The sequence below is a fragment of the Mustela erminea genome, chromosome 3 (genome assembly GCF_009829155.1).
Source record: "Mustela erminea isolate mMusErm1 chromosome 3, mMusErm1.Pri, whole genome shotgun sequence".
NCBI lineage: Eukaryota > Metazoa > Chordata > Mammalia > Carnivora > Mustelidae > Mustela > Mustela erminea.
In genome coordinates, this window is record NC_045616.1 from 136,228,489 (window position 1) to 136,251,565 (window position 23,077).

The 23,077-nt window shown below is 37.9% G+C and overlaps 1 protein-coding gene and 1 pseudogene across 4 annotated transcripts in view; both read left to right on the forward strand.

Annotated features, from left to right (window-relative positions):
• Positions 1 to 9,250, forward strand: part of LMBRD2 (LMBR1 domain containing 2) — a 47,374-nt gene extending 38,124 nt beyond the window's left edge. For 3 of the 4 annotated variants that reach the window (XM_032337597.1, XM_032337598.1, XM_032337599.1), the window contains exons 17-18: positions 2,549 to 2,678; positions 3,583 to 9,250. In XM_032337597.1, the coding sequence (XP_032193488.1) occupies positions 2,549 to 2,678; positions 3,583 to 3,667 (215 nt within the window). In that variant the 3' untranslated portion in view covers positions 3,668 to 9,250. The remainder of the gene's footprint in view (positions 1 to 2,548; positions 2,679 to 3,582) is intronic. The other variant, XM_032337600.1, reaches the window with a different exon arrangement.
• Positions 9,251 to 9,964: 714 nt separating this feature from the next.
• Positions 9,965 to 18,034, forward strand: LOC116587255 (annotated as a pseudogene).
• The last annotated feature ends 5,043 nt before the right edge of the window (positions 18,035 to 23,077 follow it).

Below are 23,077 nucleotides of genomic sequence, written 5' to 3' on the forward strand. Positions count from 1 at the left end.
GTGAGGGACTGATAACCAAGTAGAAGACATTTGCCAGTGGGTTAAGATACCCCCCCATATCCCTTGACCCTGCCATCTGCCCCTGGGAGGGTGGTAAGAAACCTGTTTTTGCCCATGACTCTGCCCAGAGTAGATGGCAAAGGAGGTTTGACTTTGAGGGAGATGCAGGAATGCTGAGAGAGTAGAAGGGTACACTCCCGATGCTGAGGGAACTCAACCGAGGGAATAGAAAAAGAGTTCTTTTTTTTTTTTTTTTTAAGATTTTATTTATTTATTTGAGAGAAAGACAGTGAGAGAGAGCATGAGCGAGGAGAAGGTCAGAGGGAGAAGCAGACTCCCCATGGAGCTGGGAGCCCAATGAGGGACTCGATCCTGGGACTCCAGGATCATGACCTGAGCCCAAGGCAGTCGTCCAACCAACTGAGCCACCCAGGCGCCCCGAAAAAGAGTTCTTTATAGGGAAAGGATTTTTGTGATAGAGTAATACTAACTCAGCATTTGGGAGTGAATGGTACTTTGCCGGGTGAAGGGGTTTTAGGCAGAAAGATGAACGAGTGACTTAAGAGAACCTTTGGGAGGATGCAGGTTTGTTTCTGTCACAAGATCCTAAATTTAGTATGTGGGGCCTGATGAGAGGGGAAGCTGCAGGGACAGCCGGGCAGTAGCTATTACCATGCTCAGAAGTGAAGACTTCCAAATCAAGTTAAGATTTCATTCGGGAAAGGAGCATGCTCAGATCTTTGGTTTCAGAAGGTGAATTTGAACATCAAGCATGATTTCCAGGGAAGGGAGACAAAGGAATCAATTTAATGTCTGTTTTGGTAATGCGATCTATAAGTAAGGTCTGGGGCGCCTGGATGGCCCAGTTGGCCGCCTTCGACTCAGGTCAGGATTCCAGTGTCCTGGGATCAAGCCCTGCATTGGGCTCCCTGCTCAGCTGAGAGCCTGCTTCTCTCTCTCTCTCTGCCTGCCACTCTGCTTACTTGTGCTTTCTCTATCTTTCTGTCAAATAAATAAATAAAATCTTAAAAAAAAAAAAAAAAGGAAATGAGGGCCCAAGATAACCAGCGATCCTGGAGATGAGGAGGAAAGGATGTGTTTGAATGAGATTTAGGGTAGAAGACATGGGAGAGAGCTAAAGGTTTAGTTAAAACGAGGGAAGAGGGGCGCCTGCATGGCCCAGCCAGTTAAGCGTCTGCCTTTCACTCAGGTCATGATCCCGGGGCCTTGGGATTGAGCCCTGTGTCGGGCTCCCTGCTCGGTGGGGAGCCTGCTTCTCCCTCTCTTTCTCTCTCTTTCAGATAACATCTTAAAAAGGGGGGGGCACCTGGGTGGCTCAATGTGTTAAGGCCTCTGCCTTTGGCTCGGATCATTGATCCCAGGGTATTGGGATCAGGCCCCGCATCAGGCTCTCTGCTCAGCGGAGAAACTACTTCCCCCTCTCTCTCTGTCTGCCTCTCCGCCTACTTGTGATCTCTGTGAAATAAATGAATAAAATCTTTGGGAAAAAAAAAAAAAAACTAGGAAAAAAGAGAGGGGACTCTACAAAGATTTGGTAGTTTAAGTAGAGGTTGACATGGTAGGAAGATGTGGGAGTGTGGGAGAATCTTCAAGAGAAAAGGAAACACAATGCCTTAGGATGCTGACTTGAAGAGAACCTGGAATGTGGGAGGCAACCGATATTTGCCGAATGAATGAGAGAAGAGATGAAGGTCAGAGTCCAAGATGACAAAAGTATAAGAATTGAATTGGCTTGCCTCAAGTTTTCAAAAAGAGCTATATCACAAAGTTCTTTTGAAGCTATTGGACTGCTCAGAAGAACTTCATGAAAATTTGGTTTGTTTATGAAGAAAACCCAGCCCATCCACATAGAGAGAATGGAGAATTCAGTAGATCTGTACTGACAAGGATGATCGGTATTACCCACAGGTGGCCGTTGAGCAGTTACAATGAGGCTGGTGCCCCATGTTGAAATGATAATGTATTGAATATATTGAATTAAATTAAGTCTATTAAAATTAATTTCACCTGTTCCTTTTTATTTTTTTCATGTAGCTACTAGAAAATTTATAAGTAAATATTGTGTTTGCATTTTATTTCTGTTGGACTTAGCTTGCCTAAACTCTTGTTTCCTGGGAAGACGACTCAGGCCTTTCTTGAAGAGCTTGAGTTGAGTACATGTTAAAGAAATTCTAGCCGAGAGCTGAGATACAGGACCCCTGGATTCACCATGAAACCAGTTGAAACTTGAGAATGAAATGATTCATATGTTAAATGATGATTCTGATTCATAATAATTTAATCTTTACGTTGTACCTGCTTCTGAGCTTAGACTAGCTACAAGGAAGAAACTTTTCTGTGTTATTTCCTATCATACTATTTTTCATTTTAATCTGATTTTAAAGGAATCAAGTAGTTATCTTTTCTTATTGTTGTCTTCACAATCAAAATTCAGATTGTTTATAATCTTGACTTTTTTTCATGAGTCCATAGACTGACCCATAAAGACAATAGAAAAGTAGATATACATTTTTTCCTCCGTTCACAGCAACATCCAAATATACCAGGGCCAATAATAGGACTGAAAGAGACCGAATAGAACTCCTCCAAGATGTAGAACCTTTGGATTTTAATGCAGAAACATTTACTGATGATCCTCTTGAATCTAAATCAGAAAGGTAAGCTCTGGCTGGGGCATTTTGGCTCCAGCATTCTGAAATTTTACTAGCATACAACTTGATGAGATAAACGTAAGAAAAATATTCATTTTTATTGCTAATATTAACCATATTAATCAACTTTGGTAACTTTTTATATCTGCTGATGCTTTTATATTTCAAAAATTATATCATCCTATGGTGATAATTGAAATTGCTATCTCCGTAAACTACTAGTGGTATTCTAAATAAGAAAAATTGAAATTGATAGTAAGGATCTTAACGATGTTTATATGCCTGTTTCTAATGAACCCGTTTATGAAATTTATCATATTTAGCAATAGCTGCATAGCCGTGACTGGGCTCAGACACTATTCTAAGCACAATACCAACAATACTATATTTTATGGTTATAAATCCAATCAGATTTGAATCCAGAGAGGCTTAATAACTTACCCAGAGTAACACAGCTTGCAAATGGTAAAGTCAGGCATTCAAACTCCAGGACTCTGGCCGTAGAGTCTGTGCTTTTAGCCACTGTGCTCTGTGAAAATAATTAAGCAAAAACGAAATATCAAATGCGTGATGAAATTTCTGCAGTATTTTCTATAAACAGCAAAAACCCTAGAACATTCTATTTCTGTTGAACAATTAAGAGTGATTATGAAATCTTCAGTTCCATGATGTGTTTGCATCTCCCTGTCCCTTTCTTTTTATCTCTCTCCATGTCATACGTGTCTTCTAGGCTCTAAAAAAGCTATTGATTAATTTATAGTTAAGTAAGTCCCCTTGGGATAATGTCTTTGTAAGTTTCCACTTCCAGCTACTGAATAGATGTTACAAATTATGCTTACAAATTATGTAGCCACTTCCTTTTAATGTGTCCTTGTTTTTCTCTCCTCCTTTGTTATTTTTGACACCTCAGATCATTTCTTTATCCACCTTTCAGGTATCAGCCTGGGGGACGATACCTTTCCATGTCTCGAACCGGAATATTTGATGATGTGTAAAGTCGGAGAGAATTTTTGGAACAACTGACCAAGATCAACACATCAATCCAGTCTTTACGAACATATGTATGCCCTAGAATTTATATGTACTCTTAGTTAAAAGTGTCAGGACAAAAAAGGCACTGGAAGTTACTCACATCTTAGTAATAATAGTTTATTGGCCATCGAATAGAGTGTCATCTTTTTTATTATACATGATTCCTGAAGCGTCTGCCTTAGAAGTCAGAGTGTAGTGGAAGGATTCAGTTCATGAGAAAGATCAGTATAGATTGAGAACATGTAGTTTGGTTTGTTTCAGGTTAATTTTTTTCAGGAAAGTTGTTTTACAGATCCAAGAAAGCCAAAAGTCATGCCTAAATAACATCATACAGTTTTATTTTTGTGATTTACATTTTTGCTCTTTCTAAACAATATGTTAATCCTGTATTTCGCCAAGAGATGGAGACCTCAAATAACGATGGTATTTACAGAACCCATGTCTTAAAACAAGGCTTACTTACCAGACATAACTGAATGTAGAAAGCTCTTTTTCAACTCTGTATGCAAATTAGTGCGGTTTTTGCATGTATAATTAAGATTATACTTCAAGTGATAATGTTAGTATCTTTGGCATGTGTACTATAATCGGGTAATGTGTTATTCTTTCAGTCTTGGCTAGTAGCTGGAAATTGCTTTACGCTTTTGGTATTGCTTTGTAAAAATTTTCATTTCAGGGAGAAATGTTCACCTTTATCATTCAGTATATTGATTTAAGTATTGATCATTCCACTCAAAGAGAATCCAAAGCATTAATGGTAAATAATGCTTTTTTTTTTTTTTTTTTTTAAGCAGCCAAAGAGTCCCCATGAAATTCTCTGATTTTTAAAGGGGACTGTTGATGCTTTGTGGCAAATAACATTTGGTTATTTAAAGGTAAAATGTGAATCCACTTACTGTTACTCTTAACACTTAAATTGTGGTTTATGTGTAATAATTTTGTTAAACATGCTTATGATTTTAAAATGGGTTTTTTGAACTTTTGTGTTGAAACCAAAGTTGGGTATATGTAAAATCATCAGTGTTTTATTGCACAGTGAATACTGCACAGTTGAGCACAGCATGATTGCAGAGAGTTTTTAATGTCCCCGAAATGTTTGCAGCTCAGAGAATCCCCGCTGTGGATTCATCCCGTGGTGACTCTCGGTGAGTTTGTCCCAACAGTCTCAGCTTAACTTAACCTGCTCTTCTGTGTAACTTTTACTAGTGCTGGCTTCCACTCTGAAGTGTTCCAGTTTGAAAATGAATTATCTGGTTACCCTAACAATGTGATTATATGTTTCTTGAAGTCAATCTTCCCCTGAATCATAATTTCAAATTTTTTATTTTGCTTTTTACTTAGTATTATCACGCACATTTTTAAGAGACAGTTCTATGCAGATACCGAAAGGAATGGTGCATCATCCTAAATAGCTGATTTTGTTCAGTTTTATGATCTTTGAGGTTAGATCCCCTTTAAAATAATAATAAATGGATAGACTTTATTGTCCGTCAAAGGTTATACAGGCTGCCCATTTGAGCACACACACACAGCCTTTCACTGTAACGTGTGGTTAGAGAACTGTAGGCCAGAAACAGAAATCATTTGGTACTCTTTGTAATTTTATGATTTACCATTGAATATCTCCGGCAAATTATGTAACCTCTCAGTGCCTCAGTTTCTTCATTCGTGAAATGAAGATGATACTTGCTATTTACCTACTGATCTACCTCACAAAACTATTGTGAGGGCATTGAGTTGATGTTGATAGGCCAGAGTTTCAAAAACAAGCAAACAAACAACAAAAAACAGTCACCTGTGCTACTTTTCCTGGTAGCACTTGAAGGTGGTGGATGGAGAAATGATCAGCCCAGAGAGGGGTTCAGTTTCTTATAATTACACAGAAACCTTTAAGTCCCCAAAGCAAAAACTGTCTTTGGACTGATTAATCAAAAATCCTTTGAAAAGAGTATATTGTTGTGTATTTGGTCTTTGGGTTTAACTTGGAATATTTTCCTTAAGTATAATGTTGTTTCTTATCAGGTTTTGTCATGAAACCCAGATGCTGTAGAAGAAATAGAAGCAGAAAAAGAGATTATCCAGTCACTTTTATAACTTATAATGCCCTAAAATAAACTGATAGGACAATGTAAGGGAATGTACTACTTGACTTTATTATTGAAATTTTTATGGTTATAATAATTGAAGTATAGGTAGTACAAATAACATAGCTCCTTTTGTGACATCTGAGTTATTTCCAAAATAATTTTTAGTTGTTTAAGTCTAGAGTGCAACTTTTTAAGCAGAATTTATCTTACAGGATTTATAGATGATCATATAGGAAGGTTACCTGGCTGGGCAAATTTGAGCTCAGAAGGTAATGACTTAACCCATGAAAAAAAAGAGTTTATTGGTGGGGGAACAAAATTAAAAATTTTTAAGCCACCTTGTGTTAAAAAAAAAGGTGGAGTAAGAACAGAAGTTTTCTGTTTGGGGAAGCTTATTAAAATATAATGACATCTACTGTAAAACATTACTACTAAATTCATATACTTTAAATGCAAAGTAATTTCCTAAAGAATTACTTCTGATAATTTGCTTTTGATGTCTTTCTTATGTAATAATAGATCTCTGATTAAATTTTCTAAATTATTTTTCTAAATAATTGTTAGGTAAGGATATTCAGTAAGCCAATAATTAAAAAATAACCATTGCAGAAAGTAATTATTAATAATCTGTTAATTTCACTAATCACCTGTATGTTGCTAATTAACTTTTGTTGCTACATCAATAACTTGTTCTTATCAGTGGAGCTTTTTTATAAACATCATTATTAAAATAAGAAATAAGGTATAAGCCTAATTATTAGAATTCGCTCTCTTACCATTTGAATACAGGGCTTTCGAGTACTTTCAACACACAAGAGGTCCTCATTTCACAAGAGTGGTAAGAGCTAAATCAGAAAATCAAAGGTTTTCCATTTGTAAAAAATAGATCAGAAAATTGGACAATCCATGCCATCAAAAGTAAATACTGCAAATTGATTTATTTTGGGGCTCTACTGTTTATTAGAGTAGCAGTTCTTAAATTTACACTGGTCGTGTACCCAAACGAAATTAAGTGTGGATAGGACGTTAATTTGTGGGTGTGTTTTTTAAGTATACTGCAGTGTATGGATGAAAAAATTTCATTTATGTACAATAACAGACCTCATTTTTTATCTTGTAATAGAGTCAGGGAATGTTCTTAATGGTGTGTTGATTACCATCTTAAAGGAAAGTAAACTCTCCATAATTATAGTTCACACTGTTCAGTAATGTGAGTTTTATACTTGTGATTTGAGTGGACTGTGCCTGAAAATCACAAGGGTATTTGCACTAAAGAGGCAAAACATGTCCCTGAAAAATCTTAACATACTTGAATCTCCAAAATGTAATGGATCACATTACATTAAATTCTAAATGTTAAGGAGTAAATGGATTTAGAGTTTTATCTTTCCTTTCTTTTCTTCCTTCCTCATTCCTTTTACACCTTCCTTCCTTTCTGAAGCCTCTCTTCACAGTACGACTTTTAATGTGCTGACAGATTTTTCCTGTTGTGTGTACACAGTTGTTTCTGCTGATCAGTACACTCAAAAGGAATTAGTTCTGATTTCATATTCCACTGCTTGAATAACAATATTGCACCTAAAGTAGTGAAACAGATTTTTCTAGACAAGGAAGCAACATCTGAATGTAAATGTGACGTATGCTGGCTCAGTGTCTTGGCTTTAGGTTACTTAAGAGGGCACTTCATTAAAATGAATTACTCTCAGTGTAAGGTTTTGGCATAAAAATGGATTTCCAAAAACAGTGATTGTTAAAAACAAAACAAAACCAGAAAGATTAAGAACCTTGAGATCCCATTTTATGAGAAGGAATTTGTAAATAACCTACATGATTGTCAAAGTTTTCATTAGGAGAGGTTAGAACAATACAAGAGGGTTACAGGAGGCCTTCTAAAATACGAATTCCCTCCATCCATGTAGGATTCTTTTTCCTAGTGGACTTTTTCGTGCTCAGAGCTTAAAGACAAAGCTGTGTCTTCCCCTATCCCAACTGCTGGAGACCAGGCCCTGTGATCATTTTCCCCAGCAAAGCAGGCACTAGCCCTGCCCCATTCTCAGCCCCATCAATGGGAACATGACCTCACCTCTAATTCCTCTCACACTCAGCCTGGTCTTCCTAAAATTTTATTATCATTGTCAAAAGATTTGTCTGTTGATGTTAATTGAAGCCTTGCTCTAATTTTTAAATTTGTTAATAAAGCAAGAATATTGACATGTTCCTCTTCTTACTGATAACCTAAAAGACATTTGTTTTTAACACACTCCCTGGGGAGAATTAACTTTTTTCTCCAAAAATCTTTTCTTTGGTGAGTAAGTATCTTGATCTCAAATCATTTTATAAAGGTTTTTTTTTTTTTCTGTACTTAGTGCAAAAGAGTAGAAAAAGTGGTTTACTACGGCAGACATATATAAAATCATAATTTATTACTGACTGTACAACACCATTTTGAGTCAATATTATTGATATAAATCGTATCAACCTAGTCATTTAGAGCTGAATTTCTCAAAAGAATGCTGGCTAGCATCTTCCCTACTTAGTACACCAAGTTGTAGGGGAGAGACTTGTATTTATTTTATTAAAAGCAATCCAATGGATTTGTTTTTGTCCATACTTTAAAAACAGCCTAAAAGGATTTTTCTCATTTTAGAAAGTAGAGAACATGTGGACATGTCTTTTAAATTACTGTAATCTAATATATATTTATAAATTATAGTATTGAAAAAAGAACTCTAATATTGATGTTGCTTTCTGGTATTTAATTTCTATAAAATGTTTTTGTAGTAACTAATTGCAGTGCTTATAATAGTTTAAAAATCATTCTCATATAAGTTCTGCCCACATTGTATTTCCTTAGGGCAATACTCTAAAATTGAATAGTGCAGTGTGAATTTGAAATATTCCTTCACCCCTTCAGTGTCTTTTTATATATGTCAGTACCCAAGAGAAGTATACCAAAAGCTCAGTTTCTGTGTTGCATTAATAAAGTACTTGTTATTTATCTAATTCAGTGGATTAGATGAAATAGAAGGTAGTCTTCAAATGTGCATCTGATCATAACTTTTCTACATGTTCATTATATTTGTCTTTGGTGCATGATGCCAAATTTATCTTTAATCAGCCATTACTACCTGATACGTAATGACAAATGTTTTCGTATCTGACCAATGGGTTTTAGATTTAACTATTGTTTTCTGCAGATTCTCACTACATTTTCAAATATGTATTTGGAAAAAGCTGCAAAGTGCTACCTATAAGTAAGTTAGCATCTTTGGCCTTATCTGTGCATAATGTTCTCTCGGTTTGGTTTTGATAAACTTGTGGAATTGCAGTTGCTTTGTAGTATTTTAACTTATTGTGATGTAATGGATTTTTTGAAATGTTTATTTGATTAGCTATTAAAATATAGGAAATTATGTGGCTTTGCATGAAATAAAGTACATTTCTACAAGTTCCTAAGAATTTTGCTGATTATGTGTTTCATTTCATACCATCTTTGAGATTAAACTCCTAAGGACCCTGAGGCTTTCTTTGTTCCTTACAAATAGTGGACATTACAAGCAAAATTTTTTTTTAAAGATTTTATTTATTTATTTGACAGACAGAGATCACAAGTAGGCAGGGAGGCAGACACATAGGGGGGGAAAGCGGGCTCCCCACTGAACAGAGAGCTCGATATGGGGCTTGAACCCAGGACCCTGGGATCATCACCTGAGCTGAAGGCAGAGGCTTTAAGCCACTGAGCCACCCAGGCACCCCAAACAAAATGTTTTAAGATAAATAATTAAATGTGTGTACTTTAGGTTCTATATTACTTTATCCAGTGTTTATAATTAAAACAAGTAACTGTTGCAAAAATTAGAGATCAATGACATTTAAAGCAGGACAACAATAAAAGTCAGCAAAACCAAAATCTGGGTGCTTGAAAATATCAATAAAATTGGTTAAATCCTAGCCAGGCTAAGAAGATAGAGTTGCTTTCCTTTATACCAAAAGCAACCATGGAAGTTTGAAATTAAAAACACACACACACACACACACACACACACACACACACACACACACAAAACACACTACCATTTATATTAGTCCTAGCTAATGCAATTTAAGACAAGAAAAAGAAATAGATGCAGATTTAAAAGGATGAATTAAAACTCTTTGTTAGCAGATGACACGATGGTCTATGTAGAAAACCTGAAAGAACTGACCAAAAAAACTCAAGGAGTATGCAAGTATACTAAGGTTGCAGGGTACAAGATTAATATACAAGTGTCTATCACTTTCGTATATAACAAATGGACAAGTGAAATTTGAAATTAAAAACACAATGCCATTTACATTAGTAGCTCCAACAGTGAAATACTTAGGTATAAATGCAACAATATATATAAAATAAATATATCTATCTATATATACGTATATATGTATAAAATGTGTATGAGAAGCACAAAACTTATGGAAGAAATTAGAGAACTAAATAAATCTAGAGATTCCATGTTCACAGAAGGTCCTGACACTGTCAAGATGTCAGTTGTTTGCAACTTGATCTATAGAGTCAATGCAATCCCAATCAAAATTCCAATAAGTTATTTTGTGGATATTGACAAATATTCCAAAGTTTATATGGCAAAGCCAAAGACCTGGAAGAGTTAACACAATATTGAGGGAGAAGAACAAAGAGAATTTATACTTCAAAACTCACTATACAACTACAGTAATCAAAACATTGTGAGATTGACAAAAGAGTAGACAGAGCAGTGAAACAGAACAGAAAGTCCAGAAATAGACCCACATATAGTCAATTGATCTTTGACAAAGGAACAAAGGCAACTCAATGGAGAAAGGATAGTCTTTTCAACAAATCAACTGAACAACTGAACAGCCACATGCCAAAAGAAAAAAAAAAATCTAGACACTGCTCACTGCACCTTTCACAAAAGTTAACTCCAAATGAATCATAAGCCTTAAACTATAGCACCAAACTATAAAACTTCTAGAAGATAACGTAGAAAAATAGACTTTGGGCTTAGCAATGAATATATCACAAGAATGTGTTTATGTGGACAAGAATACATATAAGAATGCTCATAGCCACATTATTCATAATAGCCTCAACCATAAACAATTCAATAAACAATAGATTTATTTATCCAACATGATGGATATATACATGAAAAACTAAATGAAAATGAGTTAATTGCAGCTATGCAACAAAGATGATCTTTGAGGAAGCCCAGATAGTGGCTCTACTAGACAAAGACTTTGTTGTTGTTATTTTTTTTATTATTATTAACATATCAGGTATTACTTGTTTCAGGGGTACAGGTCTGTGATTCACCAGTCTGAACACACTCTCACCACAACAAATACCCTCACCAATGTCCATCACCCAGTCTACCCATCCTCCCACCCTCTTCCCCTCCAGCAACCCTGTTTGTTTCCTGAGATTAAGAGTCTCTTATGGTTTGTCTCCCTCTCTGGTTTTGTCTTATTTTATTTTTTCCCTTTCTTTCCCTATGATCCTCTGTATGTGTCTTAAATTCCATATATCAGGTCATATGATAATTGTCTTTCTCTGATTGATATATTTCGCTTAGCATATTACCCTCTAGTTCTATCCACATTGTTGCAAGTGGCAAGATTTCTTTTTTTGTTTGTTTGTTTTTTGATGGCTGTGTAACAAGCCATCCTCTGTGTGTGTGTGTGTTGTGAATCTTCTTTATGTATATATATGTATGTATGTGTGTGTGTGTGTAACACATCTTTATCAATTCATCTATGGACATCTGGGCTCTTTCCATAGTTTGGCTACTATGGACATTGCTGCTATAAACATTGGGGTGCACGTGACCTTTCAAATCACTACATTGGTATCTTTGGGGTAAATACCCAGCAGTGCAATTTCTGGGTCTTAGGGTAGCTCTATTTTCAAGTTTTGAGGAATCTCTATACTGTTTTCCAAAGTGGCTGCACCAGTTTGCATTCCTGCCAACAGTGTAGGAGGGTTCCCATTTCTCTGCATCCTCGCCAACATCTGTCATTTCCTGACTTGTTAATTTTAGCCATTCTGACTGGTATGAGGTGGTAACTCATTGCAGTTTTGATTTATGTTTCCCTGATGCTGAGTGATTTTGAGCACTTTTTCATGTATCTGTTGGCTGTTTGTATGTCTTCTTTGGAGAAATGTCTGTTCATGTCTTCTCCCATTTCTTGATTGGATTATTTGTTCTTTGGGTGTTGAGTTTGAGAAGTTCTTTATAGATTTTGGATACTAGCCCTTTATTTGTCATTTGCAAATATCTTCTCGCATTCTGTCAGTTGTCTTTTGGTTTTGTTAACTGTTTCCTTTGCTATGCAAAAGCTTTTGATCTTGATGAAGTCCCAGTTGTTCATTTTTGCCTTTGTTTCCCTTGCCTTTGGAAACGTGTCTAGCAAGAAGTTGCTGCAGCTGAGGTTGAAGAGGTTGCTGCCTGTGTTCATCTCAAGGATTTTGATGGATTCCTGTCTCACAATAAGGTCTTTCATCCATTTTGGGTCTATTTTTGTATGTGGTGTAAAGATATGTCCAGTTTCTTTCTTCTGCATGTGGCTGTCCAAATTTTTCAACACCATTTGTTGAAGAGACTGCCTTTTTTCCACTGGATATTCTTTCCTGTTATGTCAAAGATTAGTTGACCATAGAGTTGAAGGTCCATTTTTGGGTTCTCTATTCTGGCATTGATCTATATGTCTGTTTTTATGCCAGTACCATACTGTCTTGATGATGACAGCTTTGTAATAGAGCTTGAAGTCCGGAATTGTGATGCTACTAGCTTTGCTTTTCTTTTTCAACATTCCTTTGACTATTTGGAGTCTTTTCTGGTTCCATTTAATTTTAGGATTATTCAAGTTCTGTGGAAAAAGTTGATGGTATTTTGATAAGGATTGCATTGACTATGCAGATTGCTCTACACAGCATAGACATTTTCACAATATTTATTCTTCTAATCTATGAGCATGAACATTTTTCCATTTCTTCATGTCTTCCTCTTTCTTTCATGAGTATTCTCTAGTTTTCTGAGTACAGATCCTTTGCTTCTTCGGTTAGATTTATTCCTAGATATCTTATGGTTTGGGGTACAATTGTAAATAGGATCAACTCCTTAATTTCTCTTTCTTCTGTCTTATTGTTGGTATATAGAAATGCAACTGACTTCTGGGCATTGATTTTTATATCCAGCTACTTTAAGTCTGTGATTAGAAATGTATTCAAAGAATTAAAGGCAGTTGTGTCTAAAGAACTAAGTGATAGTAAGAGAACAATGAGAGTGACTATTAATAGATATGAAGTTTCTTTTGGGGGTGAGGAAATGTTGGCTGTACAACTCTGCAGATATCCTAAAACCCACTAAACTGTACACTTTTAAAGAATAAATTTAGGATATGTGAATTATCACTCAATAGAGATGTTATTAAAGAGAGAAAAGAAAAAAGATTCTGAGTTATAAATAAGGGAAAGAACTAAAATTGGGTCCCTTAACATTTCTTTTAATCTAGGTTTGTGATATATTTGATTAGTTTTTCTCTTCTGTCTCTTTGATTTTAAAAAGAAAGAGAAAAAAAATACCAAATTTTCAGTTGGTCTCCTCCAGAAGACTATAAATAGGAATTCAAGATTAATTCTGATTACCTTTTAAAGGAAGCCTTGCTTGAGATGTAGTAGGTTTTTTTTAAAACAAAAATAAAGCAATCATTTTTTGAGAAATATGAGTGAGTAAGTGAATGAATGAATGAATGAATCAAACAATTTCATTCATCTCTGAACTGATCACACCAGACAGTCCTGTGGAGATGGTATGCTGGCAAACATTCCTAGCTTGTTCAGCTTCCAAACCTGGATGAGCAGATATTACTCTTAGAAATTGGGATGAATCTCACCTTACGAAACTCCCCTCAATTGATTGCCTTTATTGTCTCCAGCTTAGGGACAGTGATGGACAGCTCACCATTTCATTGTTGGATAAAGTTAGTCACTCAGTTTCACTTCTTTCTCTTCCTTTCTCTTTTCATAAATTTTCTGTTGATGGGGGTCACTTACAAAGATTTCTTTTTGCAGAACTTCAAGACGGCCCTGAAGATTCATTCACAGTGGAACTGGAATCTGGCTATTTAAGGCTCATTTTCAGCCTTGCAGACTCTAAGTCATGAGACTGACTCTTGGAAATTCCACTCCTCTGAAACTCAAAATGACGAGAAAGTACTTATCTTAAGTATGAAATCACAGAGAGGAAAATCATGCTCTGAGTTAAGTAGCGTGCCCTTGCTCCTCCCTTATTTCTGAGAAAAGATGTGACTCACTATTCAAGGCATTTCTTAAATACTGCCTCCTCCATAAAATCTATTTTATCTACCTCATTTCTTCCTTTTAAGCTTATCTATACAGCTGACTTAGCACTTACTTTTGTGCTTTCTCTTTTTCATTAGAAAGATCTACTGAGGACTTAATATGTGCCAGGCAATGTAGGGGTTAGAGACAGAGCAGAGAATGAAAGCTATTGGAAAAACAAACAAAAAATCTTCAAGTCTTCCCTCTGTTCTCTCGTCTTCCAACTAGATGGGAACATACACTTTCAGAGTGTGACCTCCAAGTCCTAGCAATGTGTTTCTGCAAGTCTTTTCTCTCTCATATTAAGTTAATATTTATATTTTCATTTGCTAATTTTCAAAAGTTTATACCAGATGAATTGAATTTTTCAAAGCTATTCCATGTATTACCTTATTTTTTTATTTTTATTTTTTTAACTAAGCTCCACGCCCAATGTGGGGCTTGAACTCATGGCACTGAGATCAAGAGTCACATGCTCTACCAACTGAGTCAGCCAGTGCTCCTTTAAATATTTTTTAAAAAAATTCTTAATTTTTAAAATATATCCCCTCTGATGTATGTGGATAATTGGTCGTAGCACACAGAGAGAATCATGGTACTAATTGCTAAGTTAAGTACGTAGTTTGTACACTTTCAAATGCCTAGTTCTTTCTTTTGAAACACTTAACACACTGATAATTTTTTACTTGTAATGATTTGCTCAATATCTGCTTCTCCTGGCAAACCGTAGGCTCCATCAGGGCAAAGGTCATGTTTTCCTTGCACACTACGGGATCCACTGAATCTATTAGAGTGTATATAGCACATAGAAGACAGAAGGTAAACATTTATTACTGAAAGGTGAAGATTTATGAAAAGACTAGGTCAAATAATAAGTTACATCTTACTTGACTAGTTTTTTATAGTTACTGAAACTTTTGCTATTGCCTCAGATGTAATTAGGAAGATTATCCTGATCATTGAATTCAAGAAGCCTCCTTGGCTTCCTCTCTGGCTTAAAGTAGTTGTCTGCCTGCTCTCCGATTTAATCAGAACACCCTGTCAAACTTACTAAACCAACTGCCCATTTGATCCCATTGATTTTCTCCTCATAATCTTGTCCTTTTGGAAGAAGCCTGTCCTGCCCATTGCACTGCTGAAATGACAAAACAACTTCCTCTTTCTTGTCCTCAGTAATTTTCAGAAATTATCCTCAGGGAAAGAATTTTCTCCTTTGGAAGTGAACTTTTAACAACATTAGTCCCAACATTAGTTCTTTACATCTTCTTCTTTCTCCTGAACAAATTTTTAAAAATAGTTGAACCAGGGTCACCTGGATGGTTCAGTTCATTAAGGTTCTGACTCTTGACTCACTTGGGGGAAATCAGAGGGGGAGACAAATCATGAGAGACTGGACTCTGAGAAACAAACTGAGGGTTTTGGAGGGGGTTTGGTGGGGGGTTGGGTGAGCCCGGTGGTGGGTATTAAGGAGGGCACATATTGCATGAAGAACTGGGTGAGGTGCATAAACAATGAATTTTGGAACACACACACACAAAATAAAGTAAAATTAAATTTAAAAAAGGAGCTCTGACTCTTGGTTTCAGCTCAGGTCGTGATCTCAGAGTCGTGAAACTGAGCCCCAAGTCAGGCTCAGTGCTTAGCACAGAGATCAGTTGAAATTCTCTCTCTCACCCCCTCCCAACCCCTCTGCCCCTCCCACCACTCTCTCTTTCTCAAATAAATAAATTAATTAAATATTTTAAAAAAATAGTTGAACCATTTAAATATACATGAATAGTGGTATACCCTGTGTCCTTATGTTACGATAAATGCGTATTTGCTTTCTCTCTCTCTCTCAGGTTGGCACTTTTCAACCCTGGCTGCGTATTACAATCACCTGAGGAACTTTGAACAAATACTTATGTTTGGGTCCCACTTTCAGAAAGTCTTGTGTAAATTATATATAAATTATGTAAACTCCCCAGGAATTATAGCACACAGTCAAGGTAGAGTCCTTCCCTGTGGAGCCATGTTTCTCTCTCCCTTCACCGCTTACCAGAGGGCATAGGGCAGGGCTATGGGTTCTCAAGTGTTTGGTCTTCACTTTAACAAAAGGAAATCAAGCAGCTGATGGCTGATCTTCAATTTATAAGTCAACTGCCTGTATCCTAGTTGGAATCTCATTTTTTAGCTCACTTTGTGGATCCTGAATCACCAGTACAGAATCACCTTAGCAAATGTTCAAATATTATTAGAAGAAAAGTAAATGAATCTTCAATAAAATACAGTAAATGCTCAAGTAAAAGCTAACATGGAACATTGATATTCAGCAAGATTTCAGAATTTGTATCAAAGAAGAGGCCTGTAGAGGCAGATAAAAGTTCAAAGTCCTTATTCACTGACCCTTACATGGGAAGCCCAAGCAACAGTGATCTTTTTGAATGATTTGTTGCCAGTGGAGTGTGAAGACATCCATCGACCCAGTAGTTGAAAGCAAGCCAGCAGCCATCACAGGCACACAGCTTCTACAGTGGTTTCTCCAATGAAAATGCTGTTTTTCCACTTATGTTCATGGGACACTGACATCAAGACGCTTACAGCCCTGGGAAAATAAATCCTACACACATGTACATTTGAGATCAAAGTTCACATATAATTGCAGGTCATACAGAGCATCATGGATGAGCTCCAGCATTCAGCCAGTGGAGAGAGATCATATGCACCAGCTATAGCTGGTAACATCTTCCAGGGAAGGAAGAGCATCAAAAGATGGATAGGATTGGGGCACCTGGGTGGCTCAGTGGGTTAAAGCCTCTGCCTTCAGCTCAGGTCATGATCCCGTGGTCCTGGGATCAAGCCCCCATCGGGCTCTCTGCTCAGCAGGGAGCCTGCTTTCCTTCCTCTCTCTCTGCCTGCCTTTCTGCCTACTTGTGATCTCTGTCTGTTAAATAAATTTGAAAAAAAAAAAAAAAAGATGGATAGGATTTCTATGAGGGGAAGAAAGGAAGAGGGAGGAAAACAGGGACATTCTAAGCATCAGGAAGAATTGTAGCAAAGAAAAAAACAAGAAAATGCCATGGTAGATATGAAGATCAAGAAAAAAACCAGCATCTAGAGCAGAAAGTTCTCAGGAGAGACCAATAGGACAGGTTATTACCAAAAGTGCTTTCAAGGTATTCAATTCTGGTGCCAAGATTCCTTCATATGTTTCAAGATTAACGCTGTCCATGAATATCGAGTATCTCTCACTCCTTCCTCCCTCCCTTCCTTCCTTCCTTCCTTCCCTTTTCCACAGGAGCTCATTTACAAAGCTTTTAAAGGTCATGAAGCTCTACATGCAACTTAGTGTAGTAATGTGTTAGGAAGGACAGACAGGATGGGCTCCCTAAAGAACGAGAGTTTCGACCTAGGGCTGGTTATGCTACGGACTGCTGCACTTTCCTGGTTATTAAGAAACTTGGAAGGCCATTTGTGACCATCCTTGCTAGCACATTTGAAATTATGAATTTTGGTCTGCCTGGGCCTGTGTCTTAGGTTCCAGCATTCTACTCTCCCTGACAGATCACATGGATTTCTGAGGCCAAGAGAAAAACTCTCTGATGTTCTTCATTTTGACCTTGAGAGAATTGTATATTCATGCTCAGTTTGATGACTCTATCAGGGAATGTTTCCCAGAAGGCTCTAGCCAGACCTATTTTATCTTTAACTGAAAGCAGAACTATGGTTTGTTAATTCTGACTTGGCCTTTATTTTGCCCGGTCCCTGCTTCCCTACACTGTTTATATTGCAAGCTTAATGGTCAAACCTGTTGAACCAATACTCAGGTGAGTAAAACCTTTGTGCTCCATTTGGATGTAAGGAATCACTCTCATGATGGTGCCGTTAGTGCACAGATAGAAATTGCTCAGACAAAGGTTAAATCTAGGTGGATTTTTTTAAAAAGAATTTATTATTTATTTATTTGACAGAGAGAGCAAGAGAACAAACAGGGGGAGGGGCAGAGAGAGAGAGAGGGAAAGGGAATCTCAAGCAGATTCTGCACCGAGTGCAGAACCTGACACACAGGGTTATATAGATGATGGTGTCTCATACAACTAACAACTCTCTCTTTTGCCTTTCCAATCATTATTTCTTTTACTTATTTTTCTTGTTTTATTGTTCTGGCTAGAGTTTATACCATGATGTTAAATAAAAGTGGTGAGAGCAGACCACTCTACTTTGTTCCTATCTTAGGTGGGAAGAGTTCAGTATTTTACCATTAAAGTATTATTTTCAACATATGCATTTTATCACACCAAAGAAATTACTTTCTATACCTAGCCATATTGAGAGTTTTATGATAAAATGGTGTTGAATCTTGCTAAAGTTTTGTTCTGCATCTATTGAGGAGATCATATGAAACTTCCTTTTTACTCTGCTATTGAGGTGAATTATAATGATAATTTTTGACTTAAATTGACCTTGCATCTTTAGATAGAAAAATTGGACACGATGTACTACGTTTTCTATATATTGCTGGATTCCATTTAAAAATATTTTGAAGGATAGGTTGGCCTCATAAAACTCCATTGGAATTGTACCCTCTTCTTGTATTTTATGAGGTTATGTTTCTAGAAGGTTCTTTTCGGAAAGCTTTTTGGTTCGGAAATCAATTTTTGTAAAAAAAAAAAATTGAATCTAAAGCTATTTAGAGATATTTAAAATTTCTAATTTTTCTAGTGCCAGTTTTGGTAAGTTGTGTTTGTCCAAATAATTTGCTCACTTCGCATATCTGACAACTGGATATTTCATTTTTCATAGAAACAAGGAGACACATGGGCACTGGGTGCTCTGAAACAATTGGTTCTCTACTATAGTCATCTTATCAGTCATACATGCTGCCTTGTCAGAGCCTTTCCCAGTCCAACCCCGGGAGATATAGAGAGCTCTAGGGAGCTGTACCCTTTTACCCTGGTGCTTCAGGATTATGCCGGCCATGCTCTGAATTAGTCTTCCTCAAAGTGTGGTTCTTAGCTCATCTTTGTCAGGTTTACCTGAGATACTTATAGAAAATACAGATTCCAGGCCCCACACTAGACCTACTGAATCAGAATCTCTAGGTTTGAATCCTCATAATTTGCATTTTCAACACACCCAAACTGTATTTATACTGACTCAATATTTGACTGAGTCTATAAAACTGAGAGGCAACCTCTATTTTTTACTCTTTCCCTCCACAGTCTGTGCTAAACCCCAAAGTGAGACAGCAAATGGAAAGATATTTTCATTATGAGTCCATCTATGAATATTCTAAGAGCAATATATGGAAATCATCATTCTCTCCAAACGTTAGTCCATTTTGATGTTGTGTAATAGAAAAAACTTGGACTTTAGGGTCAGACCCAGTCTGAATTGAATCCTGGTTCTGCCATTTATTTCATATATTCTCTCCAACAAGTGTTTTGGGTCTCAGCCTCAGTTTCTGGGGGTATGAAAGAGCACTTGGCACTCAGGATTTTTGACAGGATTGGATATATGTTTTTAAGAGTTCCATTGCAGTGTCTGACACATGTTAGGCATGACTGACTGGGTCTTTTTTTTTTTTTTTTTTTTAAGATTTTATTTGCTGATTTGACAGAGAGAGGCATCAAGAGAAGGAACACAAACAGAGGGAGTGGGAGAGGGAGAAGTAGGCTTCCGGCTGAGCAGGAAGCCTGATGTGTGGCTTGATCCCAGGATGCTGGGATCATGACCGGAGCATAAGGCAGATACCCAACGACTAAGCCACCTGGGCACCCCGGGTCTTTTTTATTATTATCGTTACATCTCAGTTAACAAGTACTGAAAAACCAGACACATGCCTCTTGGCTAGTGTTAACTGGGAGGCAAAGATCCAGCTCCTTCTGTATTTTTGATGCTCTACATTTCAGTCTGGCTTATAGCTTTCTATGCATTCTTGAGAGATTTACCACCATCTTTTTCATTAAGTCCTCCCTGATCTTATAGCAACCACTACCATGGGGGAAAGCAAGGAGCTCAAGTGCATGAGGAGTGGCTGACTCTGGAAGCACAGAAAAAGGAGAGAGCAGAGATTACAGACCCTCTCAAAAGTGTACCCGCAGAACATCATGGAGAGACTGGAAGCTGGGAGGGGCACAAATACCCATGAACTTAGGTTGCCTGGTGGCCAAGCCCACATAGGTCACTGGAAACCTTTAGAAAACTGAGAATTTGAGGGGTGCCTGGGTGGCTCAGTGGGTTAAAGCCTCTGCATTCAGCTCAGGTCATGATCCCAGGGTCCTGGGATCGAGCCCCACATCAGGCTTTCTGCATAGTGGGGAGTCTGCTTCCTCCTCTCTCTCTGCCTGCCTCTCTGCCTACTTGTGATCTCTCTGTCAAATAAATAAATAAAAATCTTAAAAAAAAAAAAGAAAACTGAGAATTTGAAACGATATTGTATCACTTGAAGACATGTATCTCTCTGACCATCTTCTAGCTGCCTCCCTTGCAAGGGTGGAGGAGATCCAGCTCCTGAGCATTTGGGAATCCTGCCTGCCTCCCAGTCTTCTCTGGAGAAAGCCCATAGTACCGGATGCGGGAAGGTGTTCACTGAGTCCTCTGGAGGATACTATCAAAAACTGTCCCTGTCTTCCCTCCTGACCCACAAGAGAGGAAATTGAAATACAGTTCATCCAGCTGTAAAGCCTGCAGGGAAAGGAAACACCAATGCTGTGATCCTGGAGAAAAAGGATAAATCAAGGCTCAGAAAAAATCACTTTCTTCCAGGCCATCCAGCACTTGTTATCCTAGGGAAAAGAAAGGTTTCAATTTATCCTAAACAAGGGAAGCCCAGAGAGTTCAGAGATGTGCTGCATGAATGGTATGACTCTTTTTTTCTGTTCTCTCAAGAATTTGAGAGCTTCACTGCCAAGTTGCAGATATAGGTTTTGTTCTTGTGACACTGGGCTCCATGGTACACACCAAAAGGTGGAGGAAGTCCTAGAGAAGGTGAATACTGCCTTTGCGCACCTTCCCCAGGGGTGATTTGGAAGTGTCAAATTGGCAGCCAGTGTGAAAACTGTAGACTGACTTCCTCAGAGTGACCTTGTGGGTAAGGACTTCCTCCTTCTATAGGCAGCAGCCGTTCTGCCCCCCTCTCTCTCCAGTTACTTTTTCTTTAGTGTTGATTGCAGCGGTCACCCCTACCTGGGCACTACACCACCCTTGAAAAGGAAAGCATCTGTGAGCAGAAGTCAAAGCACCAGAAGAGATCGTCACTTTGGGGTCATTTCATTCATTTGTAACCCAGACCCGTTATCTGTAGCCACAAGTGATAGTCAAGAGGGGTTACTGTGGCCTCTTGCAATTGGTAGGTGATCAGGATCAGACACCTTCCAAGAAATGCCTATAAATGTTCTGAGACATAAGTATGCAGAACAGAAAAGATGTCGCTGCTGTGCAGTGGCCTGAAGCCACCCGCTTGTTACGCACAGACCCCCTACAGGCACTGGCCCAATTCCTTCTCATGAGGAATGCGAGAGACCTAGGGGCCATGGTGTTTTCCTAATGTGATTAAAATTCCTCATTTTTCTGTCTGAGCTGTCCTACCACATCTTCAAGAGGGTTTCTCTCTCTGGCCCCTGCTGCATTCTGGGGATGCTTCTTGTGCGTAGCTGCAGACTGGATCAGAACCACTCAGTGAATTGGAGATACACGTTTTTGATTCCGTCCCTGCAAATGTATTTCAGTAGCCAGATGTAGAGCCAGCAAATTGCATTTACCAAAACTACTTTAAGGGTTTCTAGGTCCTTGGGCTGGATAAGCTCCTACTCATCAACATTTTATTTTGCTACAAATAAGGGAGAGACAGTATGACAGGATCTGGCAGTGTTAAAGTATAAGGCATAAGCCCTGCTTTAAAACGACATAGAGACACAATGAAGGAATCAATGGGTGAATGGTGGTATATGCTGAACTTAGTGCTCTCTCTGCATTCTTAGCTTTAGCTGTTCTTTGGTTCAGATGTTAGACCCATGTTTCTGAGAGTGCTCACAGAGTGTCCTCCAAGTAACTGACTCTTTAAATTGTTCCCAAACACCTCTAGAATCCCCTGCATGTTTTCCTGACATTACTCTTTTTCCAATTGCATCAAATCCTTTCTCCAGCATCCCCTTTCTCTTCCTTCCTTCCTTCCTTCCTTCCTTCCTTCCTTCCTCCCTCCCTCCCTCCCTCTCTTTCTTTCTTTCTTTCTTTTTTTCTTTTCTTTTCTTTTCTCTCTCTCTCTCTCTCTCTCTCTCTCTCTCTCTCTCTCTCTTTCTTTCTCCTTTGTCCAAGCTCACCCCAGTATTCACCTATTTGTCTCTCACGGAGGGCAGAATAGCATGATGGAATCTATTCATCATGGTGTGCCTGTGGTGGGGATTCCTTTCCTCACAGACCAGCCTGGAAACCTACTCCAAGTAGAAGCCAAAGACCTGGGTATCTCCATTCTGATAGGGCACCTCAAAAGGAGCCCTAGCTCCAAAGATGAAGCAAGTCATGGGAGACAAAAGATATGTATGTAGCCCTCGGAGTAGCACTAGAGGAACTGGCTGGAAGGTCTTTCCCCTCCACCCCCATATAAGCTAAAACTCAGCTAAACTAAGATACCAGCTGACCTATTTTTACTGAATATCAAGTTAAAGAATGAGTCTTATATTTCAGTAAGACAAATTCAAGGCAGATGATAGGAAGAACTTTGTGTCTTTAAAAGAAACTTATACAAGTTTCTCTTTTTAGAGTTTGTATTTCTCTTGAGAGGTTTAAAGTAAGGTTCTGGACAGGTACAGGGGTGTCCTTTTGCTTCTTCAAACACGTCATTCTTTCCTCTAGAGGTCTTTGCCCTTAGCTGTTCTGGAACATTCTTTCCATTTAGCTCCAATGTCATCACTTCAGAGAGGCCTTCTCTGATCATTGCCAGCCAT